Source organism: Schistocerca serialis, chromosome 1, assembly GCF_023864345.2.
Source record: "Schistocerca serialis cubense isolate TAMUIC-IGC-003099 chromosome 1, iqSchSeri2.2, whole genome shotgun sequence".
Taxonomy (NCBI): domain Eukaryota; kingdom Metazoa; phylum Arthropoda; class Insecta; order Orthoptera; family Acrididae; genus Schistocerca; species Schistocerca serialis.
The window spans coordinates 985,989,439-986,012,163 of record NC_064638.1 but is presented as its reverse complement, the minus strand read 5'-3'; the positions used below and the strand labels follow the sequence as shown (position 1 = coordinate 986,012,163).

The following is a 22,725-nucleotide window of genomic DNA, read 5'->3' as shown; positions in this document are numbered from 1 at the left end:
AACGCCATTTTTAAGATCATGGACTACACTTTAAGACAAAGGAAAACGACGCACCACGAAGGAATTATCCGAATGGGACGGATATTGGCAGATGTGATGTACATGTACAGACAAACAAATGATTATAATATCAGAAAAACTGGATAACTTATTCAAGTGACAAAGCTTTACAAACTGGGCATGTCACCAACACGTTGCTCCACCTCTGGATCTTATGGAATGGTTATTCCAATAATAGATGAGAAAATTAACCCACCCACCTCCCCAGGAGTCGGAACTCCTGCAGAAATAATTAATAATATGATCATAATACTAGAAATCAATAAGAACGCTGCATGGCTGTGTAAAACATGCAGTTGCCTCGTGTTAAAATAAATGCAGCTGCTACATAATATGAATGAACTGAAAGCGTACAGCCGGCCGGAGTGGCCGAGCGGTTAAAGGCGCTACAGTCTGGAACTGCACGACCGCTACGGCCGCAGGTTTGAATCCTGCCTCGGGCATGGATGTGTGTGATGTTCTTAGGTTAGTTAGGTTTAAGTAGTTCTAAGTTCTAGGGGACTTATGGCCACAGCAGTTGAGTCCCATAGTGCTCATAGCCATTTGAACCATTTTTTGAAAGCGCACAAACAAGCAGTAGCTGCCTACATATACTGATAAGAGCTGCGCCATACGTCACACTTCCTGCAGATAATTAGAAGCTAGCGGGGCGCGGCAGGAAGGGAAGCCCTGGTAAACCGCAATGGCGGCACCGGAAACAGGTCTTTCCAGCGGTTCGCGCTTAGTTAAAACTTAGCCGCTGCTCGAGGCGCCTGGCGAGGATCGCGCTAAGTCCCTTTCAAGGTCACCCGCCAAGATGGCGGCGCACACAGCCATATCTATTAAACACTACTACACATTGATCTTGCCAAAAGCCGAGAAGCGATTCTTCTTAGTGTTTCAGCTCCCAGGGGCACTCTGGGATGCTCTCTGGGGCACTCTGGGATGCTCTCTGGGACTTTTTTTGATGCTGTCTGTTGAGTCTCTAATTATAATAAGTAATTCGATGTCCTCTTGAAATTCTGTCCAATTGGCGCTTTATATCGTCAAAATCCCGATGTGGTGGCAGGGTTCTACTCAGAATGCCCCAAATGCTCTCAGTTTCAGAGAGATCTGGTGACCTTGCTGGCCAAAGTATGGTTTGGAAACATTGTAGACGAACAGTAGACACTCTCACCGTGTATGGGCGGGCATGTCTTGCTGAAATATAAGCCCAGTGTGGCTTGCCGTGAAGGGAAACAAAATGGAGTGTAGAATATCGTCGACATACCGCTGTGCTGATGGGTGCTGCGATTGACATCCAAAGTGGTCCTCCTATAAGAAGAAACGACATCCCAGGTCGTCGCTCACAGCTGTCGGGCGGTATGGCGGGCGACAGTCGGTTTGGCATCCCACCGCTGTCAGGGGCTTCTCCGGACACGTCTCCGCTTGTCATCTGGGCTCAGTTTAAAGCGTGACTCATAACTGAAGACAGCTGTACTTTATTCAATGATATTACAGGTCAAAGACGTGTCTGAGACGCCCCGGACAGCAGTGGGATAATACCAACCAGAAATGGTGGTCTGGTGTGCCATTTCTTTTCGTAGCAGAACCCCTTTGATGTTCGCGGCACCTTCACAGCACAGCGGTAACTCGGTAATATTCTACGCCCCGTTTTATTGCCCTTCGTGGCCAGCCATCCTGGGCTTGCATTTAAGCAAGATAATGTCTGCCTGCACACGGCGAGAGTTTCAGCTACTTGTACTCCTGCTTGCCAAACTCTACCTTCGCCAGCAAGGCTCTGTATCTCTCCCCTACTGAGAACGTTTCGAGCAGTATCCGCGTAACCATCTCGTGATTTTGACAACGTAACGTATCAATCGGACAGAATTTGGCACGATATCTCTCAGGAGTACGTCCAACAACACTATCAGTCAGTGCTAAGGTGAATAACTGCTTGCATAAGGAGCAGAGGTTTCGCAACGCGTTGTGGACTTTCTCAGTTTGTGAAGCTCTTTCTCTTGAATAAATCGTCCAGTTTTTCAGAACTTGTAATCATTCGTTTTGCTGTACATGTACATCACACCTACTGATTTACGGTCATTTCCTTTATTTTTTAAGAGCATCTGAAAGACTGAGTGAGGTTGCACAATGGTCAGACTAAGGACTCCCATTTATAAAACGGTCAGATGGTGGCTTTGGAAAGGACACATCCTATTTCCTTCACCTGCCGAACATTTCTTCTCGAAGGGATTACAAATCTTAATCTTTTTACGTTTGTAAGCAGCATTTACAAAATGCCAATTTATGTCAATTGCTTGTCGTAGAAGCGTAGTGGGCATCTTTACTTTTTCTGTAGATGAAGGCTTTTCGTGAGTAAAAGTAAAACCCCAATAACTGATTACTATTTATGACACAGATGATTGTTTTGCATGAAGTAAGTGGTCCATACGTATTACCGACCGACATTGCTCACTTTCATTACGAACTCGTGGAACGAATTTGCAGTGTTACATTATCTGACAGTTGTTAGCCAGTAAGCCGTGAAAACTGTTGAATTACACTGAAGAGCTAAAGAAAATGGTACACCTACCTAATATCGACAGGGCCTCTGCGGGCACGCAGAAGTGCCGCGACACGACGTGGCATCGACTCGACTAATGTCTGAAGTAGTGCTGGAAGGAACTGACATCATGAATTCTACAGGGCTGTCCATAAATTCCTACGAGTACAAGGGGATGGAGACTCTCCTGAACAGCACGTAGCAAGCATCCTAGACATGCTCAATAATGTTCATGTCTGTGGAGTCTGGTGACCAGCGGAACTGTTTAAAATCAGAAGAGTGATCTTGGAGCCACTCTGTAGCAATTCTGGACGTTCGGGGTGTCTCATTGGTTCAAAATGGTTCAAATGGCTCTGAGCACTATGGGACTCAACTGCTGAGGTCATTAGTGCGCTAGAACTTAGAACTAGTTAAACCTAACTAACCTAAGGACATCACAAACATCCATGCCCGAGGCAGGATTCGAACCTGCGACTGTAGCGGTCTTGCGGTTCCAGACTGCAGCGCCTTTAACCGCACGGCCACTTCGGCCGGCTGGGGTGTCTCATTGTTCTGCTGGAATTGCCCAAGTCCGTCAGAATGCACAATGAACATGAATGGATGCTGGCGATCAAACAGGATGCTTACGTACGTGTCACCTGTCAAAGTCGTATCTAAAAGTATCAGGGGTCCCATATAATTCCAACTGCACACGCCCCACACCATTAGATAGCCTCCACCAGGTTGAACAGTCCTCAGCTGACATGCAGGATCCATGAATTCATGAGTTTCTCTCCACACCCGTACAAGACCATCCGGTTAATACAATTTGAAACGAGGCTCGACCGAGCAAACAACATGTTTCCAATCATCAACAGTCCAATGTAGGTGTTGACGGACTTGAAGAGGCGGAATGCTTAGTATCTTGCAGTCATCAAGGGTACAGTAGTGGGCGTTCGGCTCCGAAAGCACATATCGATGATGTTTCGTTGAATAGTTGGCACGCTGAAACTTGTTGAGGCCCAGTATTGAAATCTGCAGCAATTTGCGGAAGGGTTGTACTCCCCTCACATTCAACGATTCTCTTCAGTCGTCGTCGGTCCCGCTCTTGCAGGATCATTTACCGACCGCATCGATGTCGGGGATTTGATGTTTTACTGGATTCCTGACATTCACGATACACCCGTGATATGGTTGTACTTGAAAATCCACACTTCATCGCTACCTCGGATATGCTGTGTTCCACCGCTCGTTCGCCAACTATAACACCACTTTCAAATTCACTTGAATCTTGATAACCTGCCATTGTAACAGCAGATACCGATCTAACAACTGCGCCACACACTTGTTGTCTTATATAGGCGTTGCCTACTGCAGCGCCGTATCCTGTCTGTTCACGTATCTCTGCATTTGAATACGCGTGCCTATACGAGTTTCTTTGGCGCTTCAGTGTATCTTGCGTGATTATGTAAGATATAATACTCTCCATATCATTGCCACTGTGGAATTTATATGGGTGAGGTATAAGATTTGATGATCCCGATGATGTTCCGGAAGTGCAGCCGATCGTCGTTTCCCATCAAATACGTTATTTCATCCGTGCACCGGTCAAACATCTTCAGGGGAGTCGCCGAAATCTGTCATCAGCTATCTACCTCGCACACGCTTTTAGCCCACTGTGTGCGTTTCCCCGCATTCTTCATGGCCGCAAATGCGAAGCGGTCGCCTTGCAAATACAATTACGAGATATGCTTGAAAAGTACTTGCCGCGATACTAAATCTTGCCAGGTGGTAAGCCGATCTTAATCTTCGACTGCTCACCTGATTATGTCTTGCAGGTGTAAAAACGTAACGTAGTGAGTGGTAGTAAACGGCCCACGACTGCATTCCCGAAATATCACTAAGTATTCAGCACTCTGCGAAAATTTCAAGATTCATGGCCTCGTAAACATAGAGCACATCGTCTCTGTTTTGCCTTTCACTACATAACACACTGTTTTAAGATAGTATCTTACTTTAATCGTTGGTATCTTGGACTGAATTTTAAAAATGAGTGCTAGTGCTGCATGGTTCGCAGGAGAGCTTCTGTAAAGATTGGAATGTAGGAGGCGAGATACTGGCAGAAGTAAAGCTGTGAGTACCGGGCGTGAGTCGTGCTTCGGTAACTCAGATGGTAGAACACTTGCCCGCGTAAGGCAAAGGTCCCGAGTTCGAGTCTCGGTCGGACACACAGTTTTAATCTGCCAGGAAGTGGCTAAGCCATGTCTCCGCAATATCCCTTCTTTCAGGAGTGCTAGTTCTGCATGGTTCGCAGGAAGGCTTCTGTAAAGTTTGGAATGTAGGAGACGAGATACTGGCAGAAGTAAAGCTGTGAGTACCGGGCGTGAGTCGTGCTTCGGTAGCTCAGATGGTAGAGCACTTGCCCGCGAAAGGCAAAGGTCTCGAGTTCGAGTCTCGGTCGGACACACGGTTTTAATCTGCCAGGAAGTTTCATATCAGCGCACACTCCGCTGCAGGGTGAAAATCTCATTCTGATAACCTGAAATGCTTATTTTTCATCGTACTAAAGCGAACAGTTTTCGTAGAAAGAGCTCGGTCTGTGAGTTGGATGATAGGTGCGCCTTTTATGTTTCCGCAGATCGACGAAATGCAGAAAAAAACGGTGCGGCTTAAACAGAAAGGAGGGATAAAGGAAAGTAAAACCAGTTTATGGAAAATTTGTGGTTAGTCCTATGGGACCAAACTGCTGAGGTCCTCGGTCCCTAAGCCTGCACACTACTTAATCTAACTTAAACCAACTTACGCTAAAGACAACACACAGACCCATGTCCCAAGGAGGACTCGAACCTCCGACGGGAGCAAAACAGTTGATGTTTTATTCTGGGTCCTGGCTGGGTTGCCGGTTCCACTTAAGAGTTATCAGTGCATGTTTTGGGAGTGCAGCTGGGTGCCGTTCAGTTTCGCACACAATGTTTAATGTATCGTGTTACACTACGGCGTATTACACTACTGGCCATTGAAATTGCTACACCAAGAAGCAATGCAGATGATAAACGGGTATTCATTGGACAAATTCATTATACTAGAACTGACACGTGATTATATTTTCACGCAACTTGGGTGCATAGATCCTGAGAAATCAGTACCCAGAACAATCATCTCTGGCTGTAATAACGGCCTTGATACGCCTGGGCATTGAGTCAAACAGAGCTTGGATGGCGTGTACAGGTACAGGTGCCCATGCATCTTCAGCACGATACCACAGTTCATCAAGAGTAGTGACTGGCGTATTGTGACGAGCCAGATGCTCGGCCACCATTGACCAGACGTTTTCAGTTGGTGAGAGATTTGGAGAATGTGCTGTCCAGGGCTGCAGTCGAACATTTTCTGTATCCAGAGAGGCCCGTACAGGACCTGCAGCATGCGGTCGTGCATTATCCTGCTGAAATGTAGGGTTTCGCAGGGTTCGAATGAAGGGTACATCCACGGGGCGTAACACATCTGAAATGTAACGTGCACTGTTCAAAGTGCCGTCAATGCGAACAAGAGGTGACCGAGACGTGTAACCAATGGCACCCCATACTATCATGCTGGGTGTTACGCGAGTATGGCGTTGACAAATACACGCTTCCAATGTGTGTTCACCGCAATGTCGCCAAACACTGATGCGACCATCGTGATGCTGTACACAGAACCAGGATTCATCCGAAAAAATTAATTTTGCCATTCGTGCACCCAGGTTCGTCGTTGAGTACACCATCGCAGCCACTCCTGTCTGTGATGCAGCGTCAAGAATAAACGCAGCCATTGTCTCCGAGCTTGTAGTCCATGCTGCTGCAAAGGTCGTCGAACTGTTCGTGCCGATGGTTGTTGTCTTGCAAACGTCCCCATATGTTGACTCAGGGATCGAGACGTGGCTGCACGATCCGTTACAGCCATGCGGATAGGATGCCTGTCATCTCGACTGCTAGTGATACGAGGCCGTTGGGATCCAGCATGGAGTTCCGTATTACCCTCCAGAACCCACCGATTCCATATTCCGCTAACAGTCATTAGATCTCGACCAACGCGAGCAGAAATGTCGCGATACCATAAGCTGCAATCGCGATAGGCTAGAATCCGATTTTTATCGAAGTCGGAAACGTGATGGTACGCATTTCTCTTCCTTACAAGAGGCATCACAACAACGTTTCACCAGGCAACGCCGGTCAACTGATGTTTGTGTATGAGGAATGGGGTGGAAACTTTCCTCATGTCAGCACGTTGTAGGTGTCGCCACGGCGCCATCCTTGTGTGAATGCTCTGGAAAGCTAATCATCTGCATATCACAGCATCTTCTTCCTGTCGGTTGAATTTCGCGTCTGTAGCACGTCATCTTCGTGGTGTAGCATTTTTAATGGCCAGCAGTGTATAAGGGCCAGAGGTAGAGGAAGGTCCTATTATGTCATAAGAGAGGTAATTATTGATAAATTAACTTACCCGAATCGAAAGAGATCTCGCTAAGGACAATCCACGAGGCGGCAAAGTAGAGCTGCAGACGCAGGAAGCGACCGACGCGATGGTGCAGCTTGACCGTGACGTCACGCGGGTGCTCCATGAGCAGGTCAGCCACGTACGAGAAGGCCACCGGCTCCGTGGACACATGCTGTTGTTCGGACACGCTCACGAACGCCTTCGCGTGCGAGAATACCTGAAAAGATCGTAAGCATGAAGTTCTATAATCCACGAACCAGCAGGAAACATACTATTCTCATTTCATTTCTAGTGTTTTCGTACACATCTACATCCCTAGTTTGTAAGACTCGGCACGGTGTATGGTCGAGGGTACTTCTTCGCTCCTTATTTCATTCACGGATGTTACGCCGAAAGGCTGACAGTCGGTCCTCTTCCGTACAGTCCCGAATTTCTCAAATTTTAACGTCGTGGTCATTATTAAAATACGAGGGCAGTTCAATAAGTAATGCAACACATTTTTTTTCTGAAACAGGGGTTTTTTATTCAGCATTGAAATACACCAGGTTATTCCCCAATCTTTTAGCTACACAACACTATTTTTCAACGTAATCTCCATTCAATGCTACGGCCTTAGGCCACCTTGAAATGAGGGCCTGTATGCCTGCACGGTACCATTCCACTGGTCGATGTCGGAGCCAACGTCGTACTGCATCAATAACTTCTTCATCATCCGCGTAGTGCCTCCCACGGATTGCGTCCTTCATTGGGCCAAACATATGGAAATCCGACGGTGCGAGATCGGGGCTGTAGGGTGCATGAGGAAGAACAGTCCACTGAAGTTTTGTGAGCTCCTCTCGGGTGCGAAGACTTGTGTGAGGTCTTGCGTTGTCACGAAGAAGGAGAAGTTCGTTCAGATTGCTGAAGTCGTTTCTTCAATTTCTGAAAAGTAGCACAATACACTTCAGAGTTGATCGTTTGACCATGGGGAAGTACATCGAACAGAATAACCCCTTCAGCGTCCCAGAAGACTGTAACCATGACTTTACCGGATGAGGGTATGGCTTTAAACTTTTTCTTGGTAGGGGAGTGGGTGTGGCGCCACTCCATTGATTGCCGTTTTGTTTCATGTTCGAAGTGATGAACCCATGTTTCATCGCCTGTAACAATCTTTGACAAGAAATTGTCACCCTCAGCCACATGACGAGCAAGCAATTCCGCACAGATGGTTCTCCTTTGCTCTTTATGGTGTTCGGTTAGACAACGAGGGACCCAGCGGGAACAAACCTTTGAATATTCCAACTGGTGAACAATTGTGACAGTACTACCAACAGAGATGTCAAGTTGAGCACCGAGTTGTTTGATGGTGATCCGTCGATCATCTCGAACGAGTGTGTTCGCACGCTCCGCCATTGCAGGAGTCACAGCTGTGCACGGCCGGCCCGCACGCGGGAGATCAGACAGTCTTGCTTGACCTTGCGGCGATGATGACACACGCTTTGCCCAACGACTCACCGTGCTTTTGTCCACTGCCAGATCACCGCAGACATTCTGCAAGCGCCTATGAATATCTGAGATGCCCTGGTTTTCCGCCAAAAGAAACTCGATCACTGCCCATTGTTTGCAACGCACATCCGTTACAGACGCCATTTTAACAGCTCCGTACAGCGCTGCCACCTGTCGGAAGTCAATGAAACTATACGAGACGAAGCGGAAATGTTTGAAAATATTCCACAAGAAATTTCCGGTTTTTTCAACCAAAATTGGCCGAGAAAAAAAATGTGTTGCATTACTTATTGAACTGCCCTCGTATTTTTGGTTTCTGAAAACCTCCCCTCGTGCTAAACTGGAGTAGGTCACAAAATAGATGCAATACACTATTATCTTTTCAAAATTCAGACTTGTGGTAAGTTCCTATGGGACCAAACTGCTGAGCTTACATACTGCTTAATCTAACTTAAACTAACTTACGCTAAGGACAACACACATACCCAAGCCCGAAGGAGGACTCGAACTTCCGACAGGAGGAGCCACGAGAAACGTGGCAAGGTGCCTCTGACCGCTCGGCTACCACGCGCGGTTATTATTATTATTTCTTTTTTCCCTTATTTTTCTTAGCGCAATACTAAAGCTATGAATGTGTACAATACAACTTAACAGTACCTGTACAGAAAAAAAGAATTAATTAAGATGAATGTGGAAAGAAAGTGACCTATACAAGACAAAACAAAAATAGTGTATTAACTTGCTTCCGTCGTTATAAATTGTAACGTTGCAGTAAGCCGTGTGTCAATGTCAGGCCCGGCTGAGGCGTGTGACGGGGGATGACAAGGCGCTAGGAGCTCGGTAGCATGTACATGGCCTTATGCCAAAATGTAGCGGTTCGCACGCATGCTCCATGTTTGGCGCCAAAATGAAGCGAGTTTGGGATCAATGACCGCTAGAGAGAGGAGGAAGAGCCGGTTCTTCTAGTAGGCGGGAACGTCATAGCTCTTCCAACTCGGCTTTATGTGTTCGATGGAGTAGCAAGGTCAGAGGTCAGGACGGCCATGGTGAAACAGCTCGCAAGATGACTCTTTACCACTCCAAGCAGCAATAGGAGTCACATGTACTCGTTTTTCTCTGGTGGTGCAGCACAGCATCGGTCCTCAGCGTCCATGTCCAACGGGCAAAGTCAGGTGTCGATCCCACGGTCCACGATGGCGAGAGGCGGGATCATAAAGCTGACAGTACCCGCTACCCTAGTAATGCAATGGCCGTGCATGGTGGGCGCATCTTGGTGGCACTGCAGCAGATGCGGCTGCTGTATGTTTCTGTTAGGTTCCTGGTAAGGTGACCGTGTCCCGACCAGATGAGGCGACTGACAGGGGTTGGCGGGCGCTCGCAACTCAGTGACTAGGAGGGCATCGGTTGGACCCTTGGCAGCGGCAGCCTGCAGCAGGAAGAACACTGGTGGGTTCGCGATGACAGACAACACACAGCGGACGCCGATTCAAAGCCCGGCTTTCTCGGCATGTTCAGCCTGTCCGGGCGGGCAGCTTTTATACGCGTGTGGACAGGTCTTTTCCCAGTTGAAGTCACATACGCGGCCCCCAGAAACCCGTCAAAATGGCTTGAAAAGACAGTTATTGCACCGGCTGCGGAATTGTAGTTGCAGAGCTACTGGTATGGCTTAATTTATCAGCCAGAGGATGTTGGCGAGTTTTCGGATTGCGGCATCAACCTCCCAGCAATGAATCCCATGACGGGAACCTGCCATAGGAGCGCCGGTATCAGCGTTTCTCTTTCGTGTGACTGTGCTGCGTCCTTGCTAGCAAAAAAAATGGCTCTGAGCACTATGGGACTTAACTGCTGTGGTCATCAGTCCCCTAGAACTTAGAACTACTTATACCTAACTAACCTAAGGACATCACACACATCCATGCCCGAGGCAGGCGGTTTCAGACTGTAGCGCCTAGAACCGCACGGCCACTCCGGCCGGCCCTTGCTAGCAGCTGTCTCACATTAGGGACAGTCTGCATTGCATCAGCTCAACTGTCTGAGGTCTACGTGTCTGGAGAGCGTCACCTGGCGTCGGTAGATCCCAATGGCTCATGTCTGGAAAGTCCTCAGTTCGTACCTAGGACCAGGAGGAGATGGCGAAATCTCTGCCACACGGTCACGTGGAAATAGCAGTGGAGCAAAAGTGGCGAGATGACGAAAGTCGCCTGGCAACAGTTGGTGGTTAGCAAGCCCACTGCAGTGATGACAGTTCCAACGAGAGAGCGTCGATGATCCCCATGACGGAGATCGACACATGGTGGAGTCTGCTCTGTAGCGTGGCCAAACCGATGACCTGCTCTGATGGCCCTCTCTCTTTCGCTCTCTCACTCTCTCTCTCCTTTTCAGTCACCAGTCTTACGACTGGTTTGATGTGGCCCGCCACGAATTCCTCCCCGGCACTAACATTTTCATTCGTGAAAAGCCTTTTCACCCAACGTCCTCAACTATTTGCTGTATCTATTCCAACGTTAGCCTTCCTACATCCTTTGCCCTCTACAGCTCCCTCTAGTAACATGGAAGCTAATCATTGATGTCCTACAAACCAGACCCTTCCTTTTGTCGGTGTTTACCATATGCACTGTCCTTCGCACAATCCGCGGAGAACCACATCCTTCCTTATCTCATCAGTCCAACTGATTTTCGACTTCCCTCTGTAGCATCACATCTCACACACTTCGATACTCTTCTGTTCCAGTTTTCATTCTGAAATTCAAACTCTGTTAGATGATGATCAGTTTGGCTTCAGGAAAGGTAAAGGCAGTCTACAGTGGAGTGTGCGCCGATACGTAACTTCCTGTGAGATTAAAACTGTGTATCGGCCTCAGACTCCAACCAGGGACCGTTGCCCTTCGCATGCAGGTGCTCGGCCGATTGAGCTACCAAAGCACGGCTTACAAGCCATCCTCACAGCACTACTTACGCAGTACCTCGTTTCTTAATTTTGAAACTTGCCGCGTATTATAATACGTTGACTGTAGCATTGTTCAGTAATTCAAATTTGTCGATTTTTGATAATTAACGGCTGCCTTAACCCTGAAGTCGTTCATGTCACCTAGTTTAAACTTGGAGAATGCATGTGAACATTACATGCAGAGTCACACAATTCTGATGTTCTGTTTCCTACTGCATGTAAGCGTGTGATGTCGTGTCAGTCAGACATGCAAAGTTACTGCCTAAATTAAGACATTAATATTTAATATTTAGCGTAATGTGTAATGATATTTAACTTCTTTCGCTTGAAGTGGAAAACAAATCTTAAAGCACTCAAATTTGCAGTCTGTGTTCTTGTTAATTCTGTGATTTGCCTGCTGAACAAGTTTCAAGGCAGAAATATGTACCTGCAAAAATATCTTTCTCATTCGTTGTTTTTCACTACATGTGCCATTAGCGTAAAAAGCGCAAGGGAGGTCTATAATTGGTGCATTATGCATAGAATACTTCTAAACAGGCTTACTAGCACATATTCCCCGATTATTTCTTATGTTTTTACTTCACTGCCAGAGGTAAAACAGCAGGATTAGCACTCGGCTCTCGTCCGTTCGTACGTGCAGCCGCAGTTGGGCAGAAACATCACTGCCGTGCATTAGCGGTGTGGCCATTCACTGAAGATGACTCAATGAGTGTGACTGCAAAGGCGTTTCCAGGAAGGAACTCAAAGATGTGCAAGGGAACTTTGTATATAAAACTAGATAGTTTTATTATTTTACAATTGCTGGTTTACATGTGTTGGGGTGAAATTATTTGTAATAACAGCAAAAGCAATAATTCTATCGGCCTCTTACACATCTTATGAACACCACATTTTTAAAATTATACCGTTCTTTTCAAGTTTCTATGCGAAAACAAATTTGGTCTACTTTCGTAAATGGTTCTCCCTCGTCGCACAGATAGACTGCACAGAACGCGCAATGCATCATTTTGCCAAATATGGGGAGGTGATGTACAACAGTTTTTTGCGCAGTCTTCACGGAATGTGATTTCTTTTTTACTCTACGAAATCAGAGTAATTTTTGAAACTTTTCGATCAAGCTCTATACCTGACGGACATCTCAGGTTGCAGAAACGGAGTGTATTTGGGGGAGGGGGGGGGACTGAGTTATATACTGCACGATGGCAAAACCTCTTCATCTTGAAAAACGTCGTCGTAAGACCATGAATTTGTCTGTCGTATATTCTGCCGCGTACTCATCCACTGGTTTTTGAATTCTGCGTCCAAAATTTATCTTGTCTTTTCCTTTCATGCCTCTCATGAAAATATTAATAGATACAATATATTGAGCATTACTTCACTTTATCCGGGAATAAGTAATGGAAAAACTGAAAGGAAATTAAAAGCTTCCACATACGAATTCGCCTCCAAAACTCTCAGATTCCCGTTCTGAACACTTTTCGTTTCACCAACCGCTGCCTGGAAACTAATGATAAACGGTCACTGCCTCGCTCGACACTGACCAGAAACACTTTCCTCCCCAAAACACTTCACCACCGGCACTTCTGTCACTTTCGTGTCCGGCCAAGTCTTGTATATACCGTAAATTTGTAGGAAATGGATCGGCTTGTGTCTCGCCTCGCTTCCTCCTCACCTGCACGTCCTTGCTGAACTGGTTGTTGGCATGTAGGTGCACCGCCGAGAAGTTGCGCACGTGGTCGAACTCAAACAGCATCTCCACGGGACTGCCTTCCATGCCAGGCGTGTCGTTGCGCCAGCCCACCCACTCGTGTTCTGCAGCAGAAAAAATGTTCATTTTTGAAAGAGATGTAGGGTCACTCGGGGTTAAGTGCCTTATTTCGCCTTTAAGACGCATTTAGATTGAAATCGCACATAATATGTTTCTGGAAAACTATATTGTACATCAACGATTTCATCTACATCCGAAATGAAAGAAAATAATTATAGATACGCAGAAAATACACATAACAATAAAATCTGTGGTCTTAGTGTTTTACTCACGTCACATCCAATTTATAGGGTAAAGAGAGCAAGAAGACATCCTGCTTGCGTAGAACTAGGTGCTAAACACGCTGAGCACAAACGATTTTTTTTTTCTCGGACACAGTGCTCAGGGTACTATGTGTTGCATATTGTGAACAAAATCAACTGCAAATTCCTTCGTTCAGAGCTGTCTTTATCTTGAAAATGCATAGGAGAAACAGTTATTTTCTGAAGCCGATGTAACGTATTTTTTTGAAAAGCTGACAATGTTTCTTCCACCTGCCTCTTAATGTCACCCCAGTGCTCAGTCCTCTGATCGGGTTAGTGGACAGTACGACTCTTGTTGCAGTTTTCAGCATCCATAAACGGCTGCTGATGTTCGCCATTGAATGTTCCCTATGCTGTATCAGAAATTAACGTTTCTTGGGTAAAATTTCCGTACCACTGAAACCTCCCGCTGTGTTTGCGACTGTAGCTGATTTTCCTCTGGTTTCTTTCAAGACAGAAGCAAAAAGCTTTGTCGTTAACATGTGGTGTGAGCTGTTAAAGACCGATTGTCTGCACGCTTTCAAACAGAAGATGTCCAAAGGCTTGAAAAACTCCTAGTCCAAATGGTGGAATGCATGTATTGTATGAGAAGGGAGGCGTAAAGCCACAGTGTCATCTTCCACGCAGCATTCTAGAAGACTGACCGCTATTGTGTGGTTAATGAAAGCGTCCATCAAGAGCACTACAGGTATCGCTGGCTTGACTTTCGAAAAATGGTTTACTCATGCACAAAAAGCTTCATCTCGAAGGTGGCCTGATTCTGTGGAATGGATAGTGGATGTTGTCGACATTCGATTGCAAATAGCAGTTTTACTTTTGACTCCTTCCAGTACAACGAATGGAAGAATGGAAGAATGAGCATCACTTCAGCATTGCAGCAGGCAAGTTTTGTCCTTTAGTGCAATGAAATGACTTGACGATGTTTATTGAGAGCAAGACTAATCTCTCGTCTTTGTTCAACAGGCTGAGCAATACTGATTCCAACACTTCCTTGTCAACAAAGAGAAGTAATTAGATATTGCTAAAGACAACTCCATCTGTCACCTCATAAATTCCCAGAACTAGTCGGACACAGATACTTTATCTTCCTTGTTAAAATGATGTTGAAATTTCAGATTTTTTGTATAACTGAAGGCTGTTTTGCCAATACCCATGGTGAAGCAGGCAGCATCGTAGTGGTTCATAAGGCACTGCGAATTGAATGCTTTGAGCACGTACGGTTACGCCGTTTCTTACACTTCCATTTAAATAGGGCGCTGTTGCACTTGTTCACTCTTGCATGACAGAACTACAAAAAATAGTTCACATATAAGCAGACACAAGTGAAGTTGCTTACAGCCTGCATTTTTGTGCTTCTTGCTCACATAATACTATAACCTCTACTCAAAGAATTCCATTTTATAAAGGCTTACAAACTGTGCGGTTGTGTGTGTGTGTATCAGTTAAATCCGTTTATAAAAGAAATTTCATTTCATGTAATCTAACCAAAACATACGTAATGGAAGTACTGGTTGTCTCAGCTTACTCACCTAGAGAGAACACACTCTTCCCTTGAAATACAGGGACGAAGCAGCTGTGGTCGTTTGTACTGTCAGGCATCTTACAACGACTGGTAACGCCAAGGCCAAGTTCCTATTGTCATTTCTCATTATCTGAACAGCAGTTTACTCATATTCCTCCATTCCTCACCTAGCCCCGCGTTACTGTCTACGTCTCTCCATCCGGATGAGAATTGTAAGTAATAAGTGCTAGAAACTGACCTACACAGCTCCCACCTGGATTTCATATATTACTGACGTGTTTTCGAAGAACGAAGATTTTCTATCTCTACCTCAAACTCCAATATTCACTAAAAGCCTTTTCCTGGCGGTACATCAGTGATTACAAAATCAGGTTTTGCCGGTAGACAGCTACAAATGCTATTTATTTTGCCTGGTATTCGATATAACGTAGGGAACGACTCATACCCACTGAGAGAGGATCGACCGGTCCAGGCTTGTCAACAGCGGATCGACGGGGGCGGACAGATAGACAAACAAAGAGGAAACGGATAACTGGAGGCGGTACTATAAACAAACAAGCCCAACGAGTCATCTTGAAACAGCAAATATGAGACGCAGCGAAATCTGAGACCAAGAACCAGAGGTTTGTTACGACAACGATACGACAGCTAAATGAATACACCAGTGAGTGCTGTTTCGCTGCGTGGTGAGAATTACAGTGTGGCCACACGCTGTATATCGCCGGCGAGATGGGTTTGCTGCTGCGCACGACGACGGCGGTGCTACACAGCTGTCGCGGAAGTACCTGCTTCACCACTACAGAAACCATCACTGAGATGGTTTACCTCAAGGAAGACCGATTAAAAATAAAATCAATGAGGTCAACAGCAAACACTTTAATAACTGAAACAGAATCGCAAGCAGATAAAAATTAATAAAAAACAGCATATGTTAAGCACGGTAGGTGTGAAGAACCCAAGAAGTTTGGATTCGTTCTGGCAGTGTACCGCCCAGGCGGCGAGACAGCGGTACTGGTTAAGGGCGGAAGGCGCTTCCGCCCCTTGGAACTTCCGAACTTCCGCAGACTCAGATTATCGAGGCTGCCGGTGTAGAAATCACGATTGGTCAAAACCATTGGCAAATTATTTTGGCCTACCATCTCCCCACTTCACGTGTCACTGCACAAGACCTTCAGGCACTGCTTAAGGTTGGCAATCGTGTATTGGTGGGAGGAGACCTAACTTCGAAACACAGAGCCCGGGGCTGCCGTGCCGAGAATGCAAGTGGCAGGACTCTGCGGGGGTTCATCGAGGGGCGGACCACCCTTAGTGTCATCGCCTGAGACGAGCCCTCGCATATTCCTGGCAATGCGAACAGAAATTCTAATGTGTTAGATATTTTTGTCGCGAAAAACTGGGATCTCGATGAGACTGCGACAGTGGGCTACGAGCTGGACTCCACAGTTCTGTCGTGCTGGATCTCACCAATGTCGAAGACGATACCGGGAGAATGGCAAACACACAAGTAATCAAAAACTGGGACAGATATACCTACCTGGTGGGAGAGCACATGGAGGAAATGCCCCCGCTTCAGACGGAAGGGCATGTGGACAAAGCCTTTGAGAAATTTACTGGCATCCTCCACGCCTGTGCTCGTGCAACTAGCGTCAGGATAACCACTGATCCTGCCGCCAGGGACCTGCCCCCTAAAACCTGGGACCTAACAGTCGCCAAACACACGAGGCAACGCTGCCGTGATCCAGCCGATCGCCGCCTGCTGCAGGGACTACAGGACCAGGTGAGACAAAGATTACAAGAACACAGGAGCCGCTGCCGGGAGGAGAAACTAACATCCGCCGAAGCAGACATATCCAGACGCTAAATCTGGAAAATAGCCCTGCAGCGGAAAGATCCCACCAGAGGAAACAATCCACTCCACTGCGAGAAAGGTCTTGCATACGACGAGAAAAAAAAGGCGGAAATAATGGCAAAATCATTGGAGTCACAGTTCCGAACTCACGCTGTCCACGATGATGTGAGCGATAGGCAGGAGAGAATAGCTATTGGACCATGGCTCAGATAAGAAATACGCTCCCAATGACAGAATTCGTGCCCGTTAACGAGCTGACAATATGTGTACTCATCAAGCGACAGGGTAACCACAAAGCTCCTGGCCCCAGTCCTAAAACACCTTCCCCTCCCGCAATATCCTACCTAGCAAGCGATAATAATGCCTGCTGGAAACTCACATATTTCGACTCAGCTTGGAAAACTGCAAAGATCATCACCCTACCCAAACCCAATAAAAGCCGGCTCCTTTCCGAAAGCTACATGCCCACTTCTCTTCTAACTGGCCTGAGTAAAGTCCTGGAATTAATAATCCTTTCACCCATCTATCAGATCCTGGCAGAAAACAATATCATTTTGTCCCAGCAGTTTGGATTCCGCGCTGAACATTCCACTATCCAACAATCCCTTCGCTTTGTAGAACACATTTGTCTGGCCAGGGCAAGGAGAGTAGCAACAGGAGCAGAGTTCCTAGACAAAGGAAAAGCATTTGACCGCATCTGGCACGATGGCCTAATTTACAAACTAGATCAGATAGGGTGCCCATTTTACATAACCTGAATCTCTGACCTCTTCCTTAGAGGACGTCAGCTGTTCGTAAGGAACGCAGACGAATCCAGCCAGACAGGACGGATTATGGCAGGAGTCCGCAAGGTTCGGTTTAAGGTCCTGTCCCCTAAACCATATATACGAAAGACATCCCTAGTCAAATTAGCGGACAGATTGCTCTCTATGCGGATGATACCGCCATGTACAGAAGCAGTCGCAGCCTCTTCCTTATATATCGCCAATTCCAGCATTATGTCGATGAAATTACGCAGAGGTGCAACAACTGGAAAATATATATCAACCCTACAAAGTGCCAGGCGAACTATTCCACCCCTAAAATCAAACTTCCCGATCGTCAACTCACCATTGACGGCAGAGAGCTAACTTGGAGAAGTTCAATCATTTACCTGGGGGTCGAAATAGATCGGCGCCTAACATGGAACAGGCACCTCACTACCGCAGCAAACAAGGGATGAGCCTTCTTCTGTAGGCTATATCCACTGTTGAAAGGTGATGGTTTAGCCATCCAGTGCAAAGTCTTCCTCTGGCGCCAGCTCTTACTTCTAGTCATTCTGTATGGCACGGAGGTATGGTCTACGGCGTCAGACATAACACTATCCCGACTGCAACGTCTGCAGAGCAAAGTTTTCCGTGTCATCTCAGGCACTGGCAGATACGTCTCCAACACACACATTCGAGACTTTTTAGGCCGACGCACCATTTACACACTTATTCAAGAAAAATCCACAAAATTTACGAAACAACACAAACTTCGCCCCACTTCCTCATACAAAATTTAGGAAACGAACAACCACAAACTTCGCACGAACACCCTAAATTAACCCTTACACCCCTCCTTAGAAGCCAATAACACATACATAAATCGCCGAACTCAAGCTTCCACACAGGAAACACGCATACAACCCCAATCCCTCAACTTCCCGTAAACCACTAGCGCATTCCTAAGGCAGACGGGAACAGTCCAGTGGTATTTCGTACACAACCAGAACACCCATAGCCTCGTCGTCCTCTGGCAGTGCACCATGGCTTAACATATTTAACAGACCAGGAATTCTTAGAAGATCTATACGAAATAGATCCGAGTGAACATATTACCAAAGAAAGATTCGATAACGAGATTAAAATAAAATTTAAAACAGGACCACTGAGCAAAAGGACAGTAAACAAGATTTCAGAAGCGTCACAAAGAGTACAACTACTGCCACTTTAAAAAGAAAGTGTTTTTATTCAGTTTGGATCTTTGTGTATCAACGACTTTGTTGCTGTACAGAAATGTTTCAACAATTGGAGCTTCAGTTCTCCACCGAAGTGTTGGGACAAAGACCCGATATGTGCAAAACTGGATACAAAATGTCAGAATGCAGGGAAGAGAATTCTCTAGGTTGTATAGGATACAAAGAAACCCACCCTCCTAACACACCCACAGAATAGACGTAACTAATAACGCAAATAGGCAAAGGTATAAGTCGCCGTCTACTAGAATGAGAGGTCGGTGGCAAGTCGTTGCCTTGCGGCAACATATGGGGTTATTACAAGCCCCAAATGCAGATATAATACAGATATTTATTCTAATGTAATGCCTCATTTCTTGGAGATAATAGAATATAGACACTTCAGCATTACCGGCTATGTAGACGATATGTGCAGGGAGCAATTGAATACGAAGTGGACCAGTACCTAAAACACCACATGTTTGATTGGGCCATCTTCAAGGTCTCCTTTTACGAGGTGACGAACTGGAATACAAAATACAAAGACACAGTATAGAGAAATGTAACGACATTCTTGAACATTCGGAGGAAGACGAAGTCACAGAGCTATACAGAAATGAAACACTGCAGCCAAAAACAAACAAAGACAATTGCACGCTACCTGCACAACAAGTAGAATAAGATAGATCAAAATGTAGACTCTACATTACCTATATCATCAGTCCCTTTAGTCTACGAAAATGTAGCACATACAGTCACTATGAAAATCAAAATAGTAGAGTAGTTGAATAGATAGACACGTTCTGCACCAGCACAACACCAGGCACAACCACCCAAGAAACGAATATAGAACAGTCAGCTTCCAAGAACAACAGGTTCCCAGTTGAGATCAAAAACAACAAGTCTAGCAAGGAAAATGCTCAGCGGAGACACATCAAACTCCACACTACCAGAAAAAATAAAGCAGGGAAAAACATGCTACACTACAAAATCACTACACGGACAGTCAAGAACACAAATCAGACGCAACTGAGGATTACCAAGCGAAATACCATGAATCACGTAAAATATGAAAACTTAGAAGCTATCCTGCGACTTAGCAGACTAGAAATGAAGCATATATTTTAAACAGCTCAGGGATAAAATCTGCTTCCTAACTAAAGAGGAAATTGACAGGATGATCTTAAGAATTGGGGACAGAAACAACCGATGTCGACAGAACTGGCAACATTTAGGAAGGAATCACGGGTCAAAAGAAAGTACTACCAATATGCAAAGACAGTTCCTGAAAGACAGTTTAGACTCGACCTGTATGGTGACGCTAAACATAAATACCAAAAACAGCTGAAGATAACAAGGCAAGACTACTGGACCAATTTCGTAAAAAAACATTTACAAAACTGCACCTGGGGACAACCATTCCACACAGAAACAGAATGATTTAAGAAACCCATAGTTCTATCGACACTAAAACAAGCTGCCGACAATGACCAAAGGAGAGAAGCATACCAGAACATCTCCTGAACAGGCTCCTCCCAGATGAGGACCCCATACAAGACGAGCGACACCACACTAACCTAAGAGACAGGATGAGGCGCACACACGTCAGTGACAGCGTAGCGATATCATTCACGCAACAAGAGGTCGCAACGGCAATCAGCAGGCTTAAAACCCGAAAAGAACCCGGCCCAGACAAAATATGTTCAGAAAAAAAACAAACAGTAATACAAATCACACCTTTCCTTACCAAAATGTTCAACGAGGCACTACTAACATGCAAAATTCCAAGACTCTGGAAAACCGCTAATGCAATAATAATCAAGAAATCAAAAGACAAATAGTCAGTAGAACCCCAAATATTCCGACCGACTTGCCTCTTGAACTCTCTCGCCAAGGTACAGGTGTGACCGCCTTTAATCGCTCAGCCGCCTCTTCAGCCTAACATCCGATCAGTTCGGCCTCAGATAAAGTAGATCAATAAAAGACGCCTTCAACCAAGCACTAACAGTAACAAACAGCATCAGTCGTCACGTACGTGGCCGTCATACTAAACGACATGCCTGAGCATTTGACAATCTGCGCTGGCCGTCCCTCTTCGCCAATTTAAGTGACATGCAGCTATCAGCTTCCTTCTACAATGGCCTCCTCGAATACGGTTCTTAAGAGAATAAGAATGAGCTGTCCACAGGGCTCGATCTGCGAACCAATGTATTGGGATATGGTAATCGAGCCCTTGCTGAACATCCTGGACGGTGGCGACCAGGTAAGAGGTGTGCCTGCGTAAGCAGATGACCTGCTCGTAGTGGTGTCAGCCAACTCGAGAGCAGCACTGGAATCAAAAGGCACGTGACTGCTTCAGAAAATGAACAATTGATGCAAAGAAAATAAACTAAAAATAGCTCTCAACAAAACTGCATATTTACTGCTCAGAGGGACACTACAGAAGAAATCAGTTCCAAAATTAAACAGTATTAGCATGCAGACGAAGCAGACCACACGCTATTTAGCACCACATCTTGACGAAAAACAAACTTTCAGCGGAGATATCAAACTGACAACTGACAAAGCTTCCAAAATTATGCACAAACTAGCAAGACAACACAATGCAGTACAAACTATCTATTAAGACGATAAGGACCGACAACATTGCGATAATTGAATACATAATATACTTCGCCGCATAGTGCAGTGACTGTAATAATAAGGTAAAGTCGCTTGGGAGGGAAGGCTCATAGAACTTCTTTTCCGATGCTCCTGCTCCCCAACGACACTCTGTATACTGAAACTTCCTGGCAGATTAAAACTGTGTGAAGGACCGAGACCCCAACTCGGGACCTTTGCCTTTCACGGGCAAGTGCTTTACCATCTGAGCTACCCAAGCACGACTCACGATCCATCCTCACAGCTTTAATTCCCCCAATACCTTGTCTCCTTGGGTAGCTCAGATGGTAGAGCACTTGCCCGTGAAAGGCAAAGGTCCCGAGTTCCAGTCTCGGTCCGGTAAACACTTTTATCTTCCAGGAAGTTTCATATCAGCGCACACTCCGCTGCAGAGTGATAATTTCTTTCTCAAAACTCTGTATATTGTTTACAGTATACTGTATAAAAGCAGTAATCTATTATGCGTCTTATTATTCGTAGGCAGAAGTATATTCCCTTCTTTATGTAAAGCTACAATAAATTTCTTTTATATATCTAATGTATTTCCTGTATAAACCATGTACAAAACTAACAATATGATGTATTATGTTATTTAAGGAATACTGCACCGAAGTACCAATTAACCATTCTATTTCTACTAATAAACTTACAGCCATAAGTTTATTCTTCATGTAAAGCTAAAACTCATGTATTCCATGTGTCAAATTCTCAGTCAGTATGTAATCTGTATGACACCAGGTGTGTGTGTGTCTAGGGTATGACACAGAATGTACCACAACTACCAACAGTAAGACAATCAAACAACTACTGAATACAATGTAGTATCCTGACATGCAACACTCCAAGTAATATATCAATACACACAAACATAACGAACCTACCTAAACACGCACCATTTCAAATGAGAACAGATCGAGGTTCTACCGAGAACGTATCACCTGAAGTAGGTGGGAATAGGCTACTATCAACCAACAAGCTACTTAGACTGTATTACATATCCAAATGCACTGTATCGCTTCCCTCTACATATTACAATTTATTTTTGCCATACTTACTGTACTACATTTTTATTTATTCGTTTTCTGTCTTCTCCTGTCCAGCTGATCCTTCCCCCTCTGAGACTACTTGCTCCCACCTCATCTTCTCACCCCTTCTATCTCTTCCTCCGACCCCACCCTCT

At 45.6% G+C, this 22,725-nt stretch overlaps 1 protein-coding gene across 1 annotated transcript in view; it reads right to left on the bottom strand.

Moving 5' to 3' along the window:
- LOC126412947 (discoidin domain-containing receptor 2-like) overlaps nucleotides 1–22,725 on the bottom strand; it is an 813,081-nt gene that overhangs the window by 82,151 nt on the left and 708,205 nt on the right. The window contains exons 8-9 of the mRNA XM_050082842.1: nucleotides 13,138–13,277; nucleotides 7,040–7,250 (exon numbers count right to left, since the gene is read on the bottom strand). Coding sequence (XP_049938799.1) covers nucleotides 7,040–7,250; nucleotides 13,138–13,277 — 351 coding nt within the window. The remainder of the gene's footprint in view (nucleotides 1–7,039; nucleotides 7,251–13,137; nucleotides 13,278–22,725) is intronic.